The sequence below is a fragment of the Apiospora aurea genome (genome assembly GCF_038362705.1).
Source record: "Apiospora aurea strain CBS 24483 chromosome Unknown utg000004l_segment0_segment0, whole genome shotgun sequence".
In the NCBI taxonomy this organism is placed as follows: domain Eukaryota; kingdom Fungi; phylum Ascomycota; class Sordariomycetes; order Amphisphaeriales; family Apiosporaceae; genus Apiospora; species Apiospora aurea.
In genome coordinates this window covers 4,763,683-4,781,510 of record NW_027117391.1, presented here as the reverse complement: position 1 = coordinate 4,781,510, position 17,828 = coordinate 4,763,683, and the positions used below count along the sequence as shown (strand labels likewise).

The 17,828-nt window shown below is 51.1% G+C and overlaps 8 protein-coding genes across 8 annotated transcripts; 6 read left to right on the top strand and 2 right to left on the bottom strand.

Annotated features, from left to right (window-relative positions):
* Positions 1-180: 180 nt before the first annotated feature.
* On the top strand, positions 181-2,030 carry PG986_006234 (cytochrome P450; the record flags this gene model as incomplete). The annotated part of the gene is made up of 4 exons (XM_066842456.1): positions 181-231; positions 287-336; positions 630-1,434; positions 1,581-2,030. 4 exons carry the CDS (start codon positions 181-183, stop codon positions 2,028-2,030), a joined length of 1,356 nt encoding a protein of 451 aa, XP_066702318.1.
* Positions 2,031-2,188: 158 nt separating this feature from the next.
* PG986_006233 (FAD-binding domain-containing protein) lies at positions 2,189-3,876 on the bottom strand (the record flags this gene model as incomplete). Its single annotated transcript, XM_066842455.1, is given in 4 exon segments — positions 2,189-2,525; positions 2,538-3,312; positions 3,365-3,581; positions 3,640-3,876. The coding sequence occupies 4 exon segments, from the start codon at positions 3,874-3,876 to the stop codon at positions 2,189-2,191; spliced, it is 1,566 nt and encodes a 521-aa protein (XP_066702317.1).
* A 659-nt stretch (positions 3,877-4,535) lies between these two features.
* On the top strand, positions 4,536-5,418 carry PG986_006232 (uncharacterized protein; the record flags this gene model as incomplete). Its single annotated transcript, XM_066842454.1, has 3 exons — positions 4,536-4,765; positions 4,829-5,063; positions 5,173-5,418. The coding sequence occupies 3 exons, from the start codon at positions 4,536-4,538 to the stop codon at positions 5,416-5,418; spliced, it is 711 nt and encodes a 236-aa protein (XP_066702316.1).
* A 713-nt stretch (positions 5,419-6,131) lies between these two features.
* PG986_006231 (uncharacterized protein) lies at positions 6,132-7,486 on the top strand (the record flags this gene model as incomplete). Its single annotated transcript, XM_066842453.1, has 3 exons — positions 6,132-6,835; positions 6,904-6,989; positions 7,044-7,486. The coding sequence occupies 3 exons, from the start codon at positions 6,132-6,134 to the stop codon at positions 7,484-7,486; spliced, it is 1,233 nt and encodes a 410-aa protein (XP_066702315.1).
* Positions 7,487-8,259: 773 nt separating this feature from the next.
* On the top strand, positions 8,260-9,201 carry PG986_006230 (uncharacterized protein; the record flags this gene model as incomplete). The annotated part of the gene is made up of 1 exon (XM_066842452.1): positions 8,260-9,201. The coding sequence occupies one exon, from the start codon at positions 8,260-8,262 to the stop codon at positions 9,199-9,201; it is 942 nt and encodes a 313-aa protein (XP_066702314.1).
* An 855-nt stretch (positions 9,202-10,056) lies between these two features.
* Positions 10,057-12,115, top strand: PG986_006229 (uncharacterized protein; the record flags this gene model as incomplete). Its single annotated transcript, XM_066842451.1, has 4 exons — positions 10,057-10,265; positions 11,017-11,053; positions 11,332-11,983; positions 12,048-12,115. 4 exons carry the CDS (start codon positions 10,057-10,059, stop codon positions 12,113-12,115), a joined length of 966 nt encoding a protein of 321 aa, XP_066702313.1.
* Positions 12,116-13,470: 1,355 nt separating this feature from the next.
* On the bottom strand, positions 13,471-14,608 carry PG986_006228 (uncharacterized protein; the record flags this gene model as incomplete). Its single annotated transcript, XM_066842450.1, is given in 3 exon segments — positions 13,471-14,253; positions 14,309-14,548; positions 14,564-14,608. The coding sequence occupies 3 exon segments, from the start codon at positions 14,606-14,608 to the stop codon at positions 13,471-13,473; spliced, it is 1,068 nt and encodes a 355-aa protein (XP_066702312.1).
* A 937-nt stretch (positions 14,609-15,545) lies between these two features.
* Positions 15,546-15,968, top strand: PG986_006227 (uncharacterized protein; the record flags this gene model as incomplete). The annotated part of the gene is made up of 1 exon (XM_066842449.1): positions 15,546-15,968. One exon carries the CDS (start codon positions 15,546-15,548, stop codon positions 15,966-15,968), a length of 423 nt encoding a protein of 140 aa, XP_066702311.1.
* Between the last annotated feature and the right edge of the window lie 1,860 nt (positions 15,969-17,828).

Genomic DNA, 17,828 nt, shown 5'->3' with positions numbered 1-17,828 from the left:
CAACGTTGTTATGGCTTAACAACACCTCCCCCGTGCTCCTAGATGGTGTGCTGTTATGTTCCTGTTGAACCGAATTAGGCACTGGGTGAAGCCACTCATCAGTATCGGCATAGCCACCACCATGCGGAATTGTAATTGCTGCGGCACTACTTCACCAGACCAACTCCGATTAACGCCGCCATGGGCTCATTCATAACTTTGCTGGCAGTGGCTACCGGGGCCTATCTGGCCGTAAGTCATGGTAACAGTAGCGAGCCAAACCACCAACTGACTTGAGAACTGATAGTACTCCATTCTCGCGGTCATCTATCTTCTATGCTTTCACCGTCTCGCCCGGTACCCTGGCCCCGGGCTGTGGGCAGTATCGCGGATCCCATGGGCATACCACGTGCTCCAAGGGGATCTCTGGCAGACTCTGCTCAAGCTGCATGAGACGTACGGACCCATGGTGCGCATCGCGCCCGACGAGCTCACGACCACATCGCCCGGCGCGTGGAAAGAGATCTATGCGTCGAGACCGCTCCTCCTCAAGGACCCCTACAGCCAGACCCCGGCCTTGAATGGATCCCATTCGCTCTTCACCGCCGAGGGGGCACACACAAGCGGATCCGCGCGGTACTCAACCACAGCTTCTCAGACAAGGCGCTGCGGGAGCAGGCGCGCATCATAGAGAGCTACGCCGACAGCTTCATGGCGCGCATCCGCCGCGAGATGGCCCTTTCGCAGACCCAAGGCATGGTCGACCTCACCAAGCTGTACGGGTACGCCGCGTTCGACACCATTACCGACCTCAGCCTGGGCGAGTCCCTGTGCGACGGGCTGGAGGGGCTCAACGAGCACGGCTGGGTCAAGAACTACTTCTTCCACGCCAAGTTCAGCGCGATCCGCACCGCGCTTAGCCGGTTCTCGCCGCTCGATAAAGTGCTGGGGCTGGCTCTCCTGAGCATGACGCGCAAAGCGCGCCAGCGTAACTGGAAGGTGATCACGGGGGCACTAAACCGCCGGCTGGCCAAGGCCAAACACGAGAAGGGTAATGAGCGCGCCGACCTGCTTTCCCCCCTTGTTGATCGTCTCGGCAGCTTTGAGGGGTCGGGCAAAGGACCGACCGGCAGCAGTACAATCACGCCAGGCGAGACGTTGTCCAACGGCATCGCCTTCGTCATCGCCGGCACCCAGCTCAACACCAACGTGCTGTCGACGGCCACCTACCTCCTCCTCCGCCACCGGGAGAAATGGGACCGCCTGGCGGACGAGGTCCGGACCCGGTTCGCGGCCGTCGAGGACATCACCGTCCAGACGACGCAGGATCTGCCCTACCTCGACGCGACCATCGACGAGGCGCTCCGGATCCGCCATCCCACACCCATTAATTTGCCGAGAGCCGTTCCTCGCGGTGTTTCTTTGGTGGTGGACGGCCAGGCTATTCCTGAAGACGTAAGGGGGGGCGTTCTCTCCTTGTACTCCTCATCAAAATCACTTTCACATCTTTCCGCCCCTCCATTACGTCCTCCTACAATAAGGGAGAAACTCGGTATTTCGGTGAGCAAGCAACTGACGTTTCCTGCCAACCGCGGCTTTAGGTTGTCGTTGGCATAAACCTGCAAAGCATCCAGAACGACTCGTCGCTCTGGGTAGAGCCCCGCGGGTTCCACCCCGAGCGCTTCCTGCCAGCGACGCACCCACTCTACGAGGCACGATTCGAGGCCGATGTCAAAGATGCCTTCATGCCCTTCTCGACGGGACCTCGGAATTGCGTCGGGAACAAGTCAGTTGCTCCCTTTGACTTTCACTTTCACACCTCACATTGCTGTACTGATGCTGATCTTGCCCCTTTTCCTGCTAGACTCTTCTTCGCCCAGGTACGGCTATTGATAGCCAGGGTTGTCTGGTCCTTTGATCTTGAGCAGCCAAGAGTCGGTGGGGAGGTGCCCGGTGCGGACAACAACGACTGGCTGCAGCAGAGAGCGTGGTTCGCGTTTGAGCCGCAACCACTTTGGGTAAAGCCAGTAGCTCCGGCACCCAAGCCCTGAGCCGAAGCGACGTCTAGTGGCTCTGGTTTTAAAATTGGTCTAGTTGTTATGAAATGTATCCGTATGGTACATATAAAACCCGTCTTTATCCGACCTCGTCTATATCTTACCAACTGTGCTAAAAGGAAGTATATAAGTCTACTTTACAAATCTTGACCCTAGGGGGCCGCCGATATGATTGGATTGTACCACGAGAACATGCCAGTTGGATCGTAAGCTTCCTTCAGCTTCAAAAGCTTGGGCAGTCGCTCCTTAGTATACCATGACCCTGGGCCCTCATCGCCGTGGGCAAAGTGGACATAGACGTCCAATTGATCCTTCCCACTGCCACCTTGTAATAGGTCTCGTATTTCACGGCCGAAGTTATCCAGGGCGGGGGCTTGGCTTGATTCTGAAGCTAGGCTGTCGATCTGCCTACGTGAGGGGGTGATTGAGGTGGAGTCAGTCTTTTGATATGGTGGATGTTTCACAAAGGCGTTCTTGGTAAAGGGGTTCCTTGCAACTTACACGAATGCTTTTGCGTCGCGGTACGGGAACGCGGAAGAGTCGTCGGGACGCAACTGGAACCCGTGTTGCGCGTACTGCTGCCACACGATAGAAGTTCCCTGCAACGCCGAGTCTGCCCCAATCGCCTGCGACATGTAATTGACGACGTCGACCAGATTCAGCACATCGACCCGGTAGAGGTTGAGGCTGTAGGGTATATAGTAGACACCCGGGTTACATCCGTAGTTGGCAATTGCTCCACCGTTCGCCACGAGGGGGATATGCTTCCAGGCAACTGTCGAGATGTTGACGTTCTGCGGCTTCAGATCCAGAAATGGCTTCATCAATGCTTCACCTTCGGACTGAGGGCCAGCGTATATAAAGTTCGCAGCGATCATGATGCCCTCCGATGGCGGGTCAGGACTGTATCGAACAGACAAACCGAAGGCAAGTTCCTTGGGCTGGGATGCTGCCAACTCCTCCACCGCTTTCCATACCGACTCGTTCTGGCTCCCGAGGAACGTTATGTCTGCGTTCATTGCCTGTCCACTGTTTGTGGCGGGGTAGACTTGGAATGTCAAAGAGACAACCACCCCGAAGTTGAAGCCGGACCCTTTGATGCCGTAGAATAAATCCGGGAACTCGGTCTCGGAAACAGTCAGAAGACGCCCACCAGCTGTCACCATATCAACTGACAGCATTGAGTCGGACATCGGGCCGTAAAGACCGCTGTAAGGGCCAATTCCACCCCCAAGACTCGCACCGGCAAAGCCAATGCAGGGGCACTGGGGCGTTGCTGTAGATATTGTGAGAAGAGGAGGCATGCCGTTGGACCTAGTTTGACGTACGAATTTCCATGCCGGCCTCCTGGAGAGCAGCCACAACCTGATATCCATTCACGGCACCGCCAATGGTCATCGTCTTGGCCTCCGCATCTACTTGAATCGAGTTGAACTTTCCAAGGTCCAGATTAATGGCCCCCTGCACACGGCCAAGTGAGGTGGTATACCCATGACCTCGACCGGTGGTCAAGAGCGAGATATTTCTACCACGGGCGTAAGTCACCTGAGTTGAACATGTTAGTTCCCAGCCTAGCTCCCACGGCCGAACGGTAGTTACTTACTACTTTTATGACATCCTCTGCCACTGCAGGCCGTACGCCAACAAGATAAGTCGGCGCTTCAGCGAGATTATAGCGCGGGGTGAAGTCTCTCTGATAGGCATTGTCTGACACCAGCACAAGCTCGGAGCTAGGTAGCAAGATAGCACTTAGGGCGTCGTAGACCGTTTGAGGATCTGTAAGTGCTAAGGTTGATGGCGCGAACGCCACCAAGGCCCAGCTAAACCATCTAGCGAGCATATTTGGGTATCTAAAGAGGTTGGATGGGAAATTACTGATAGAGAAACCATCTTCCTACAAGATGGGGACACGATCCCTTGAATTAACTTCATCTTGCCCTTGACGCTCCTCCATGATGCCAATGACTCTGAACAGCCCCCTTGAACAGCCCCCCGTGAGCCCCCCCTGAACTTGCCCCCATTACCGAAGCGACGAGTTCAGTTATCGTCAATTACATATCGTCATGTATAAATAGATATTGCATTACAGGGGCAGGATCCTTCGCCTTGCAAGCGCTAGGTACCACGTCACTCGCGTAGTGGACGCCACCCGACACGCTCGGGGTTGCTTTGCCCGATGCAGGTTGGCTTGTCTTCCTCCTTGCAGAGCGCCAGTCCCAAAATAGTATGATGTTTCGAAGCAAACACAAGTCACAAAGTCCTGTGCAGCCAGGCCTTTGTGTGGTCACATCGCATGGGTTACACGATGCGCAGGCTGCAGTCCGATATACCGGCGTTTAGGCAAAGGTGAGAACGTAGATAAGAATTACGATCGTAACGAGCTCTTCGTCCTTCGCGAAGAGAATGACATGGCTTTCGCGTATATGTTAGCCTTTCTCCAAATTCAAACCTTTGGCTGAGCTCCCCAGTAAACAATTTGAGAATCTCTAGCCCGTCACCATGAAACTTGTCATCGGAGGTTCAAGCGGCTTCGTCGGAACTGAGCTGCTCCGGCAAGCTTTGGAAAGCCCAGCCGTCACTTCCATCATCGGGATAAGCCGCCGCGAGACCAAGGTGCCGGAAGGATCGTCCGACAGCTCAGCCAAGCTGAAGTCCGTTATCTGCGATGACTTGAACAACTACCCCGACACCCTCAAGAAGGAGCTGGAGGATGCGGACGCTTGCATCTGGTATGTCCACGTTCAAGTCCTTTTTGTTTGCCAATTGGGAAAGCTCTCTCACCAACCCAACAGGACCATTGCCGTGACTCCGTCCAAGATGAAGGATACGCCATGGGACGATGTGGTGAAGGTCACTCGAGACTACACCCTCACGGCTCTGCATATCATGGCGGGCGTGCGACCCACCAACGGCTCCAAGGGCCCGCTCCGCTTCGTCTACATGAGTGGCCACTTTGCCCCGCGCGATCGGTCTCACGTCGTGAAGCCCCTCACGGACTTTGGCCTAGTGGAGGTGGCCCTACTGCGCGTACGTGCCAACCCAAGATAAGCCCCATGTCAAGTTTTATTCCCGCTAGTGTAGCATTGTGTGTGTGCAGTGTGCTGACCTCTCTGCTGCTGCTGCTGCTTTCGTGTAGGGCCAGCTCGAAGCCCAGATCCTGGACTACGCGGAGCAGTCTGACAACAAAGTCGTGGCTTGCATCGCCAAGCCTGGCATGATTCATGGCCCCGGCATGGAGGTGAGGACGGTGCCCGGACTACCCAACATTGAGCTGCACGATATCGCGGCGGCCCTGTTGGATCAGGTGATTAATGGGTTCGAGAAGGATACCCTGTCGAATGATGACATGTCGCAGCTGGGTCAGCGAGTTCTGGCCAAATAGATACATAAGTAGTGCTTACGGGTTGAATCCTTCGGGCAGGGTCGGTGCACACCCTCAAGCCGCCAGAGTAGCCAATCCAACACAAGCTTTTATACGACCTTCCTAAATCGTCAAATCAGCCTTGCGACGCTACTGTACTTGCTCGCTGTGCCGCTCTTACCAAGACAAGATCAGCGGTCTTATAGATGCTGTAATCTTTTCAGCTGTCCAACGTCACATTGCAGGATGCAGTCCCACGAATCGTGCTGGTAGATCCAATTGGCACCGGTTAATTCGGTCTTTACCAACACCCCATGCGCTTACACTTCGGGGACCGATACGGACAACATTCCGTGCAGTGTTCGAATCGTTCTATATTTGGACCGTGTCACGCAATCCCGATCCTTCCTGTTCAGCCTTACCCCATGTTCGGGATGAAGATGGTGTGCGTGCTGACCATGCGTCAAGGAATGCAATGTCTATCGGTCGGGGTAGATGTGGTCGTGTAAGCGGGAAGCACAATCCAGTGCTGTATGGTGCTTCAATGATTATGATTCATTGCTCGCCCAGTGGCCCATCACGAGCTGTCCAGCTTGTGGTATGTCTTTTGCATAACCTTGGGGGCAGCCTTCTCGTCGTGGGTGCTTTGTTTCCGCCGAGCTGGGTCCCTATTTCCAATTCGAAAGAGGTAGAAGATTTCCACAATCCATAAGCTTTGACTGCGCAATATAGATATGATTATCCCCAATGGCGCGTTCGCTCGAGCAGCTGCATCTGAGCCAGGTGGTAGTGCCCAGCCGCCGGTAAGGACAGACGACCTCGGGAGCGCCGTCATCATCGTTGGTGCCATCTCCGTTTCAATCACCACCATCGCGCTCGCGCTGCGGCTATGGGCGCGAGCGCAATCCAACAAATGGAGCTTCTGGTGGGACGACTGGATCCTCATGGTGACCACCCTCTTCTCCCACGGCTTCCTCGCCCTCAATATGGCCTGGACACGGCTCGGGCTGGGGAAGCACGTCGAGAACATCGACATGGCCTCGCTGCTGCCGACCATCTACATGAGCAAGGCTTCGATCCTCATGTACGCCATCTGCATCTACCTGATCAAGGTCAGCGCCCTGCTGCTGTACGCGCGCGTCTTCAACCGGTCCAAGAGGTTCCGCCTGGTGCTCCGGTGGCTCGGCGGTGTCGTCACGGCGTGGTTCCTGTGCACGGCGCTGGTGCCTTGGTTCAATTGCAACCCGATCCGGAAGACGATCGATCCGTTCGTCCCTGGTGTGTGCTTTGACCGCATGGACTGGTTCCTTGCTTCGGCGTTCATCAATGCGGCCATTGACTTGACCATATTGATCATGCCGCTCCAGCAAGTATGGAAATTGCAAATGACGACGCGCAGGAAGATCCAGGTGACTTTGGTCTTCCTGTTGGGGTACTGGTAAGCCATGGCAGAAGCTTGCATGGGCTGTTGTGCATCGGTGCTGACCTCGTTCTTTCCACATTTAGTTCCGCGTTTCTGTCGTTCTCGCGGTTCGTCATCATCATACGGGACCCCACGGTTATGAGCGTAGAACCTGTAGCAGACCCTTACTGTATGTGGATCACTATCAGCGATGAAGCAAATACCAACTGACATTATTTGATAGACCATACCGTTCCAATTCTCCTGATATCCATGCTGGAGGCTCCATTTGCCATAGTCGCGCTTTGTGCGCCGACAATAGGCCAGTTTGGCGCCAGCGCCTTTCAGGGGGGCACGTTCGCGTCCCGTCTCAGCAGCATATTCCGTAGCAGAAAGAGCCAAGGTAGTAGCCACAATACCCAGACGACGTATGAGTCGAAAGAGAGCGGCCCTAAAAGCCATTTTGGGAGTGCTTCAGACGCGACAACGAGGAGAAGCTATGTGCCCATTGAGTGCAAGCAGCCATCCAAGACGACTTCGATAACGCAACAGGTCTCGCCCAATCCCAACTCGTCTGACATGGCTGGATATGGACAAAGCTCTGTTCATATCGGCAGAACGGACCGCAGCAGTGAGGAAGACACCATCCCGATGACTTCTATGCACCGATATGGCTGGGACAAATGAGGGTCGTTGGAGTAGCTAGTATCCCGAAGTTGATGAATGGATTTTCTTTCCCTTTGCCTGTTTTCTGCGGGCGTAGTCGTCTGGCTCTGCCGGCTGGGTGCTTTTGGAGTATTTGCACACAGAATAATGTTTCCCTATCTTGGTCCCTGAAATTGTGTGCAAACACATGCTTGTACCACACGAGACGTCCAGGGGCCGTTATGGTGGCCGAGTGCACATACCAAAGTTGAGAGATGGTCAAAAACATACCTAATCTTCCAAATTATAACGTGCGGACATCTCTGTTTCCACATGATCATTTAAAGGCAAGTGCTTGTCATGGGCATGGAAATAATTCCTCCTTCCTTCCCTCCCTCCTATCCCTTGAGCCAGCTACAAATACTGTTAGAAGGCAGTGTATCGGTACATCGGAAAAATCGGTTAAAGCTGTTCTGACCCTGCTACGTCTCGGCCTCTCAATGTACCGATACTTGACACCTAATGCAATTCAATAGTTCGGCGTTGAAAGGGATAGTGCGAGCCACGCCATCCTTCTCTCGCTCCTTCCTAGATGCTATCCAATGCCAAGTCAGCCACGCAAGAAGATACGAAAGACTCAGGACGACCAGATCTAGCCGAAGCCATCATCACATCCACACATCTAGGTGCATGCCGCAATCCTACATCGTCGAAATCCTCTTAAATATCGGCTACCTACCCCACCACAGTGCCCTTGGAATCTGCGTTTGCAAGTGAACCAATACCCTTGTCCATTATTTTACTCGTACTCCAACATGTGTGGTTCAGCCTCCATCGTTAAGTCTATCTATGGCTTCCCTGTCGAGTTTGTCGAAAACTTGCAAACCCTTTCCAATGGCAACCTCCTCCTAAGTACCATGGAATCGCCCACCGGCTTACTGTACACGCTGGACCCCAAAGCGGCGGCGCCTCAGGCGACGTTGGTCACGGCCTTTGACCGCAGAGTTACTGCTCTAACTGGCCTATCTTCGCTCCCGGGACGCCCGGGCGAGGAGCTGTACGCGGTCAGCGGCGGCCTGCACACGTCATTCGCATTCGAGAAAGGCAGCATGGCGGTCCACATCGTGTCGGTTACCGATGGCAAGGTGGTTGACAGCATCCCGGTGCCGCATACGGCGACCATGAACGGCATGGCTGCGCTGCCGCACCATCCGCACATTCTGCTGAGCGCCGACTCCATCGACGGGCGCATCCTGTCCATCGACACGCAAAAGCGCCAGGCCGGCGTGTTGCTCAAACATGATATGCTGGGTGCCGGCGCTGTCAACAACGACACGTCCACTTATCCGGTCCCTCCGATCGGTATCAATGGCCTCCGCGTGCGCGGCGACTACCTCTACTTTACCAACTCGAACCAGGGCACTTTTGTGCGCGTGCGGATCGATGAGTACGGCCGCCGCAGGGGCGACTTCGAGGTTCTTGCCCGGAGCCCCGACGCAGCGCACATCTATGATGATTTCACGTTCGACCAGGTAGGCAACGCCTACATCGCGACGCACTCTTCGTCTATCTTCAAGGTCACACCGCGTGGGGTGCAGACACTCCTGGTCGGCGATGGTAGCCAGTATGCGAATCTACTCGCGGAACCGACGTCAGCTACCTTGGCTCTCGATGGCAAGTGTATCTATGTTTCGACAGGAGGTGACTTCACCAGCTCACCTCGGAAAGGGGGACAGATTCTTCAGATCCCGATCTAGAGGAAGTGCGGTTCTGAGTCATCCGAGCGTGGACCGAAGGCTGGAATATCTCAAGGGAGCTGTGACGTCGACGAGAACGATATTACTGACCTTTGATACATTGTCTGGAGGGGCTGCGTGAAGATTATAAATACGGTGTGGTCGTCCTTGTTCACGAGAAAAGGTCCGGAAACTTTGTGGGCTTCGTCGAGTTGATGTTGGTCTAGACACAAGCTACAATGGCCAAAACTGTAATTAGCAGGCATATCGAACATACATACGCAGTATTTCATCCGACCCAATTGGCAACAATTCCTGATGCACATTGCGGGATGACGTTTTCAACTTGCACGGTCAAACCGCTTCCTTATTCTCTTTCTTCGGATGCGACCTATGACGAAAGTTCATACTAGGAATGACGTAGCCAAAGAAACGGTACTGTACAGCCTTATCTTAGTACAGAGTTTCAGGGGTTAAAGCTTAGTTCAACCTCACCTCACGGCTCCCAAAAAGTATGGACGGTCGGGCCCCTATTACGCTACGCGCCTCGTTTCCGTTTCCGCTTCTGCAGCTTTGAGACGAAACATGCTCCAAGGCTCCCTTCCTGGCAGCTGCCAAAACCTAGAAGCTTATTAACAGGCCGTGCTGATGGAAGTGGGCAACATGAACGAGACGCGGCCTAACGACTGTGGTAGACCGATATGCGCAGTATCTGTGCTTGAAGAACATGTCGTCATGAATTCCTTAGACGCCGTTGTATTGATATATTAGGGATAGGAAAAGATACCCATTTTGCTCACTACCACAAAGTCAACATATTAGTACAACTGAGACTTTTTGATAAATCATCTACTACCAAAGTCTCTAAACTTCAACATGGCTGGCTCAACACCGGACACCACAGCTTCGGACCAAAACGATTCTCAAAAGTACGTGCACGAGCCATACCTATTGAAGCCACTTGGAATTACGCGAACTGACTGGACGCGCGGAAAGGAAGGGCCGTGGTTCTCTGAACCCGGTGAAGAGATCGGTTGGTCTGGCCGGTGCGATCACCGGCGACGTGGCCGACTTCCTGGGAGGCAGTAAGAACCCCCGTAGGGGGACCAGTGAAGGCTGTCGCCGAGGGGCTGGATAAGGCTGCAGGCAAGGGAATCAATAAGTGAGAATTCAATACGAGCCATCGGCCTCTGGGGATTATCCTCTGATCTGCTGAGGCGGTTGGGGCTTATGCTTTCGTCAAAGGGAGCAACACATAGCTGTCATGTTGCCCGCGCAGGCAACAAGGACGGATTATGCATGATCTGGAGCAAAGTACTGAAGATACAAGTTAGGACTAGTATTTACACCGATCGCCAGGATGCGCCAGTCTCTAGGTATTTACTTGAACACTTCACTCTGCAGTCCCCGAATCGCAACAATGCATCTCTCCTTTCCTTGTGGGTCCTGATGGGATAGTGGTCTTCGTCCCTGCTAGTGGCAGCGGCAGTAAGGCCTGATCGCCATGCCATACTTCAGTCTGGGAAGGAGCCAGGCCCCGACCAAAACATGGAAGGCGACGTCAACAGCAACCACGCGACGGAATCGGGCTGCTTATTCTGGGGCTGCTCGTCCTCCCAGCAAGAACTAAATACAGATCCCTACATTTCTCACATAATATTGCCTTTTTGACGAGAAACACCTATATACCTCCTCTTCCGTCTCCTATATTGCTCCCCAGCTGTTCTTTTGCACTTGTAAGCTGCTTCATCCCTGGTTGCCTTATTTTCCTTCGTCCGCAAACAGAGACAGACAAAAAGATGACTACCCAAGAACCACAGAACTACCCTACAACAGCATCCTCTGTGTTCGCTGTGGTGACACCAATCAGCCCGTAGGTAACGCATATTGCGTATTGTGTCGCAAGCAGAAAGGCAGCGGATCAACAAGTTTAAAATGCCAATTTGCTTGCGCCCCAACCATAGTCGGCCTCTGGTGTTATATCAATTCGTCTATTATTTACTGATTGGTTGAGACTCCCTCAGGTTGCCCACTACTTATCACGCCCCGATGCCCCCGCTGCCAGTACCGTCGTTTCGCAAAATCAACACAAGAAAGCCGCGAACAGCGCCATCAACCAGCGAGTCGGAGGATGGGCTCCCATCATACTAGGACGATGAGGCCGACAGCCCATGGCCTCCAACCATTTTGGTCCTCGAGGGACAGTCCATCTATGCCGAGTCCTCTGATACGGCACCTCTGTTCCAACTGAACCGCGGTGTTGTCAATCCTGGTCGGGCGACGACCGAGGTGGAGCTCGAACGCGTGAAATATGGCGTGAGAAGGAGTAAGCCAGAGACGCCGACCATGAAGAAGCCACGCCTACGACATGTCTACAACTTGAAATACATGAGCCGGGCGCCAGGCGGCCTGGACTCACTTCCGTCCAGCTCTCCACACTACCACATCCAGTCCACCTCGCAGCAGACGCTTGGGCACATCGGTCTGAAAAGGTCGCACATTCGCTCACGCTACTCAGCACTGCCGCTGGATATGTCTGGAAGGGGTGACTACGGAATTCCCCAGTTCGTCAAGCACGCCACGCCGTGCTTTCAAACGCAGAGGAAAGGCGATCACTGGGAATGGGTTGACAGCGAGGGCAAGGCCACGGCCATCCAGGAAGAGCGGGACGACCAGCACAAGCTTCTGGTGACGGCAGAGCTGTCCTCGGATTCCATGACCACGCTGGTGGCGCTGTGGTGCTGCCGGGTTTGGGAGGATTCCGTGGCCAATGTCGACAAGGTCGGTGGAGGGCTGGATGGTGGTAAGTCCATCTGCCATTTACAGAAAAGAAATATCCGGAGTTCTTGAGCCTGACCGACTTCCAGTACGCCGGAAATTCAAGCTCGCCACGGATGCCCCGAGGACCGCCACGACGAGAAGTTTGATTGGTTAATCCAATGTTCCCCTTAGCCGATTATACTTAGACAACTCGTGATTTCACTATTCCACGACGGCGGAAGCAATTCTGTGGTACACAAAGGAGGCTTGCCGACATACAATGCTCGTTCCATGTGTCTGATTTGAACAAAGATGCTGTCTTTGTCTCAGTTTATATGATGAACAATGTGAGTGCTACCAACGTGCCTCACCATGAGCTTGATTTATTTGACGCTCCCATTTGTGAGTCTCACCAGTCGAAAAAGCGACTAAACAGTTGCATTTTCAACCAGAAAATACTCTAAGGTATCGAATGAAAACAATGGGTTTGCATTAGAGCACACGAGTTCGCCACAGTGTGAAAGAACAATGGAAACGTCTTGTCCCCTACAGTTTAAAACGGTATTTACTTAAGCCACAGGTCGAAAGAACCCCTCCTCTGAGAGCAAATCCTCACGGCAACCGCCACTGACACCCTCCAGTCTAGAACCTTTGTTGTTCTGCGACAGACAGGTAAGACTGACAATATGTGTCAATTCCAGCTTGTGTTCTTCGCCTGTGGCTGCGATTTTCTCAGGGGCAGCGAGTATAACCTGTGTGCTAACCGCCCAGACTGCAACAAGCTTTTCAAGGTTTATGAGTGGAACACGTATTGCCCGGCGATGCGGGTGGTGCTGGCGGGCAAATGGAACCAGAGTCGCCCGGAGGTTGAGAGGTACACGTGGTGCGAGGACCTCAATGACGTACTGCCTCGTCCCTGCTGCAAACACATGACCGAGGAGATGTTCAACGGCTTGTGTGGGGATTGCAGCCCCGAGAGCGTCGGAGAGGCCAAAAGGTATACGAGGTGCAGCCGTGACTGCTGGCAGCTGGTGCCCTCGTGGACGACGCAGGACCCGCAGACGAAGTTTGACAAGTATGTGGGAAAGAAGTGGCACGTGAGTTATAAGGGGCGATACTTCAGGCGGAGAGCGGAGACGGACAGGCCTGAAGACTGCTTTGGGCATGCGTCTGTATTCACTGACCCTTAGACTACGCCACCGGCGTGGTTGGTCGGGGGGGCCGTGTGTGGACAGTGGATGAGAGTGCGGTGGTGGTAGTAGTGCTGTCGGGGACTCACTAGCTGCTACAAGCCAATGGGATTTCATTCGCGGTTTCCCCCATGGGAGTAAAGTAGGTGTCTTGCCAGCCGCTTGTGTCGTGAGTTAAACGTCGGCGTTCATCGTCGTACGTACGTGTTCTCGTCATTTAGCTAACTAACTCTTTAATCATAATTCCGCATCAAACCCTCAACGCTGCATCTCGCATGCCGTGTCCATCAAATGACAGGGTCTTTCCGTGCAATCATTGCCTTCAGACAATGAATCGGAGCTAACAGCCCAGTAAGTCCAACGTTCCATGGTCAACCATCGCCACCGTATATCTCTCCACCGTCGCGAAGATCACGTCCTTGGGCTGCATATGGGGATCCGTCAGCGCCCACACGAACCCGTGCATCGTGTGTCCCCGATACTCGTCCCAGACCTCCTCCCTGCGGAGCCTCGGACCGCCCAGCTCGGACAGGGTGTCGAGGTAGTGCTCGACCAGCCCGACCTCGTGCTCCCGCCGGTCCCGCACCGTCAGGGCCCCGGCGATGAAGTAAGGCACGTCGTCGAACGCCGAGCCCACGGCCAGGCCCTGCCAATCAATGAAGCCCGGCTCGCCGGCCGCCGTGATGTACGTGTTGCCGATGTGGGCGTCGCCGTGCACGAGACAGTTGTAGCGGGGATCCGTCACGGACCACAGCTTCTGGAAGGCTCGCCGCATGCGCTCCCGGTCCAGCATCTCGGCGGGGATGGGCGGTCGTTCGCCCTCGGCGTAGCGGCGCGCCCAGGCTTCGGGCTCGAGGAGGGCGAGGATGACGGCGGGGAGGGCGCTGCCGCTTGACAGCCAGGGGTAGACTTGGGCCGTTTTGGACCAGGTGGCTGCGTGCAGGGCGGCGAGCTGCTCGACGCCGGCTCGGACCCGGGCGACGGGCCATGGGTCTAGGGGGTTGCCGAAGGTGCAGCCTGTGGATCGTAGGTCGTCCATGAAGACGATGCCTTGGCCGCTGACGGTGTCGGAGCCGCAGTACCAGGCTTTGGGTAGGCGCATGGTAACGAGCGGCGCGATGTACTGCCGGGTGGTGGTTAGTTAGATGACAGGCATAGCGTAGGCAGTCCATCCATACGTAATAGAACTCGGCTTCTCGCCTGTATATGGCGTTCAGGCCTGGGTAGATGGCGGTGATATTTGGGTCGAACCCACCCTTGACGCATATCTGATCTGGTCTGGGATCGGCAGTGTTGTCGTTGCCGCTGCAAGCCTTCACTCCGATGAGGATCTTGCTAGCGGTGCCATGTATCGTTTCGATCGTGGTGAACTCCTTGATGACAAAGCCCAGGGCTTTTGAACACCAGTCTACTGTCACCTAGTCTGGCGACACCGGCAGGGCTTCATTGAAGTTCAAGTTTCCCCTGATCAGTGTCATTGTACCAGTCCTTTGTTCGACTTCTTTTCCGAATTGGCAGTAGTTCTTAGAGTTGAAGTTGTATATGTTGATGGCACCTATCATAAAAGTATGTTTTCTTTTGGGGTTTAAGTAAATCATGAGGGACGATGCTACAAATAAGCCCGGGAATTACTTGCCTAAAGGGTCTATGCTGCGTCTGGTAAAAGTACCGGGGTTCTTCGATCTGTGGATCTCGTCTATTGCTGGGCACAGAATTGCATACCTTGCTGGCTTACGTACTTAGGTCAGCACAGAGTTTTTTCCCATTGCTTTTAGTCTATTGACACGATACGTTTGGCAGAATATAAGCATAAACCATGGGTTATTGTTCTTCCAACCAATGGTTAAGGGGTGGGCCAGCAGTATATACGACTTTACCCCTATTTGAAGGTTAGGAAGGCAAAATAGGGATAACTCATGGATATTTTCACGTTGCATATAACTTTCTCTATAGCATTTAGCTTGTAGGAACATCTTGGGATATCGGGGTCAATTCGTGGCTGCAACATACTCGATCTAACAGCATCTATTTGTTAGAATGCTGTCGCTTGCGCCCACAACATCTCCGTGAAGTACTTGCCGATGCAGATTGCGTCATTGCAGCCGAGACTCATGCAGCGATTGAAGTGACCAAGGTTCAAGTGCCACTGCCATTGGTCCAATCTTTATCAGCCAGGTAGAAAAGTCCAAATTCGACACCACTTGGTTTAGACCAGTCACAAGCCCTGTTATGACGTGAAAGCTCGTAAAACGTTCTGGGCTGGGTTGCGCAGCATGCATTTATTGCCCGGCTTGTGAAGCTTTAGGGTCGGTTTCTTGTGACAGATATGTTGTACCCCGACTTGAATGCTGTCCGGCGGCGCGGAACAAACGAGGTATTAGTATGGTATATGTCAGCTCAAATTACTTACGGAAGATGCATGCTTTCACCACCAAGTTCATCTTCACTACCACATTTTCCGTGATATCTCGTCGGATCAGCTCCTCTGTGACTAGAGGAAACATGGAAGAACATGGCATGATGCCCTTGCCAGACGGCGAGGCCCAGAACTTTCATGGGACGACCCATCTGCAAATACTGATCATCATTGTGGCTTCCGTCACGTTTACTTTTGCGACCGTGCTGCTCATGTTGAGGATTTATACCAGCGCCAAGATTGTCAAGAAGCTCGAAGTCTCTGATTGTGAGTACCGCTTTATCCGTTTCATTGCCTTTGGGACACTCTTCTGGAATTCAATCTCTAAAATTGCATCGCCTGCAGTTCTCATTGCCTTTTCGTGGGGACTCTCCGGATCATATTTCACTGGCATGGTCTTATGTAAGCTCAGTCCAGGATAATTGTGCCAGAAGTACTTAAGCCGGCCACCCCTGCTACGGGCCACCCCTGCTACGGGCCACCCCTGCTACGGGCCAGGGTAAAAAACAAAATAACAATAATATTATAATATAGAAATAATTTAATTAAAAAACAATAATAAGTTCTAAAAATACTAAATCAATTATATAATACCTCGATAGTGCTCTCGGTATTATTTTTAAAGTTAAATTTAATTATAATAGCGTTGTTAAATAAAAGGGTTTCTTCGAAAGGCTGGTTTTAAGAGAATATAGAAAACTTTAATAAGTCACCTACTATAGTAACTCTAATACACGGAGTTTAGGTTAATGCTTTAAAACCTTAATTAAAAGGGGTATAAATAATTAAAAGAAATCTCTTTTATAAAGATAAACGGAGGAGAATAAATTACTTTAAATTATATAATATTTACTTTTATTTAATACACGTAATATTTAATAATTAAAAGTTTTATATTACTCTTATTAATTTCGAATAAAAGGTATTACGACCTTAATCGAATTTATATAATAACGAATAACAATAATACATAAAAAACCTACTTTAAGTCGCTAAACAACTGGGATACCTAGGGATCCGAGTTCCGAAAAAAGGTTAAAGCTCTCGAAATCTAGGAATATATTAATTTAAAACGAAAAATCGATTAAATATCTCTTCCGTAACGACCATTTTTAATTAACTATCCTAAAAAACTAGCGTAACCGAATAAACGATTATTTATTAATATCGGCGGAGGTTTAATTTTTAATTAAAACGATTCACTAATAATATTTATTACCGACTTAATAAACAACGGCCGAATTAATTTCTAGCTCGATTATACTATATATATTTATAAAGTAAAAAAATATAAAGATTATCGAAATAAAATCGAAAAGCTTTTTAATTAAGTATTAAGTACCGTGTTTAATATATATAAAAAAACTTACTACGATGAGAATAGCGACCTAAACGGTTAATATACCGCCCTTTGCGAAATTAAAAAAGTCTAGAATAATTATTAAATAACGAAAGCTAAAGAGGTTTACCGTGTATTTATTAAGCCTTTTATTAAGATACCTTAAGATTTTAATGCCTAGGTTATTTAATAAGAAACCGCAATAGCCGAAGGTATTCGAAAAGAGGTGTTAAAAACATTTAACTCTTAAGCCTAATGTTAAAACCTTATCGTTACTCTTAAACCTATTATAGAGAATTAAGTTACTAATTTTTAATTTAATAGGTAAAATAATATTTATTCGGGACGGATAAAGTACCGGAAAATAGCTTCCGACCTAAAAATCTTTTAAAAAATAATAATAACAGCTCCTCCGGTATTAAAAGTATTTAAAAGGTTATTTACTACTTTTAAAAACGTTTTTAAAAACGAACCTTATACGTAAAACTTTAATTAAAGCACGACGGGCTAAAAAGCCTCTAGGTTTAATCTTAATACTACCTCGAAAGGGATATTAGCACAGTTACGGAAAAACGCCTAAAAAATAAGCGTTAAAAAAAGAGAGAAAACCGATACGGAATATAGAGTATGCTTCGGTAAACACACCTTAATTAACTGTTTCTATTTCTTCCCGAATAAAGCTTTTCAAGGATAGCGAGCATTAAAACTAATTTAAAGACTTATAAAATATAATATAAGTATACACACGGAGCTAATAAAAAAGTTAAGCGATTAAAAAAATCGAAAGACTTTTTAAATTAATAACTCGCGCTATAAATAATCGGTAAGACTAGAGGTTACTTCATTATTTAATAAATATTTAAGGGAGCCTTTACTACGGCCACTTACCCTTTAAGGAACTTAGTAATCCTAGACTTAAAGACTACTATCTACATTTTTAACT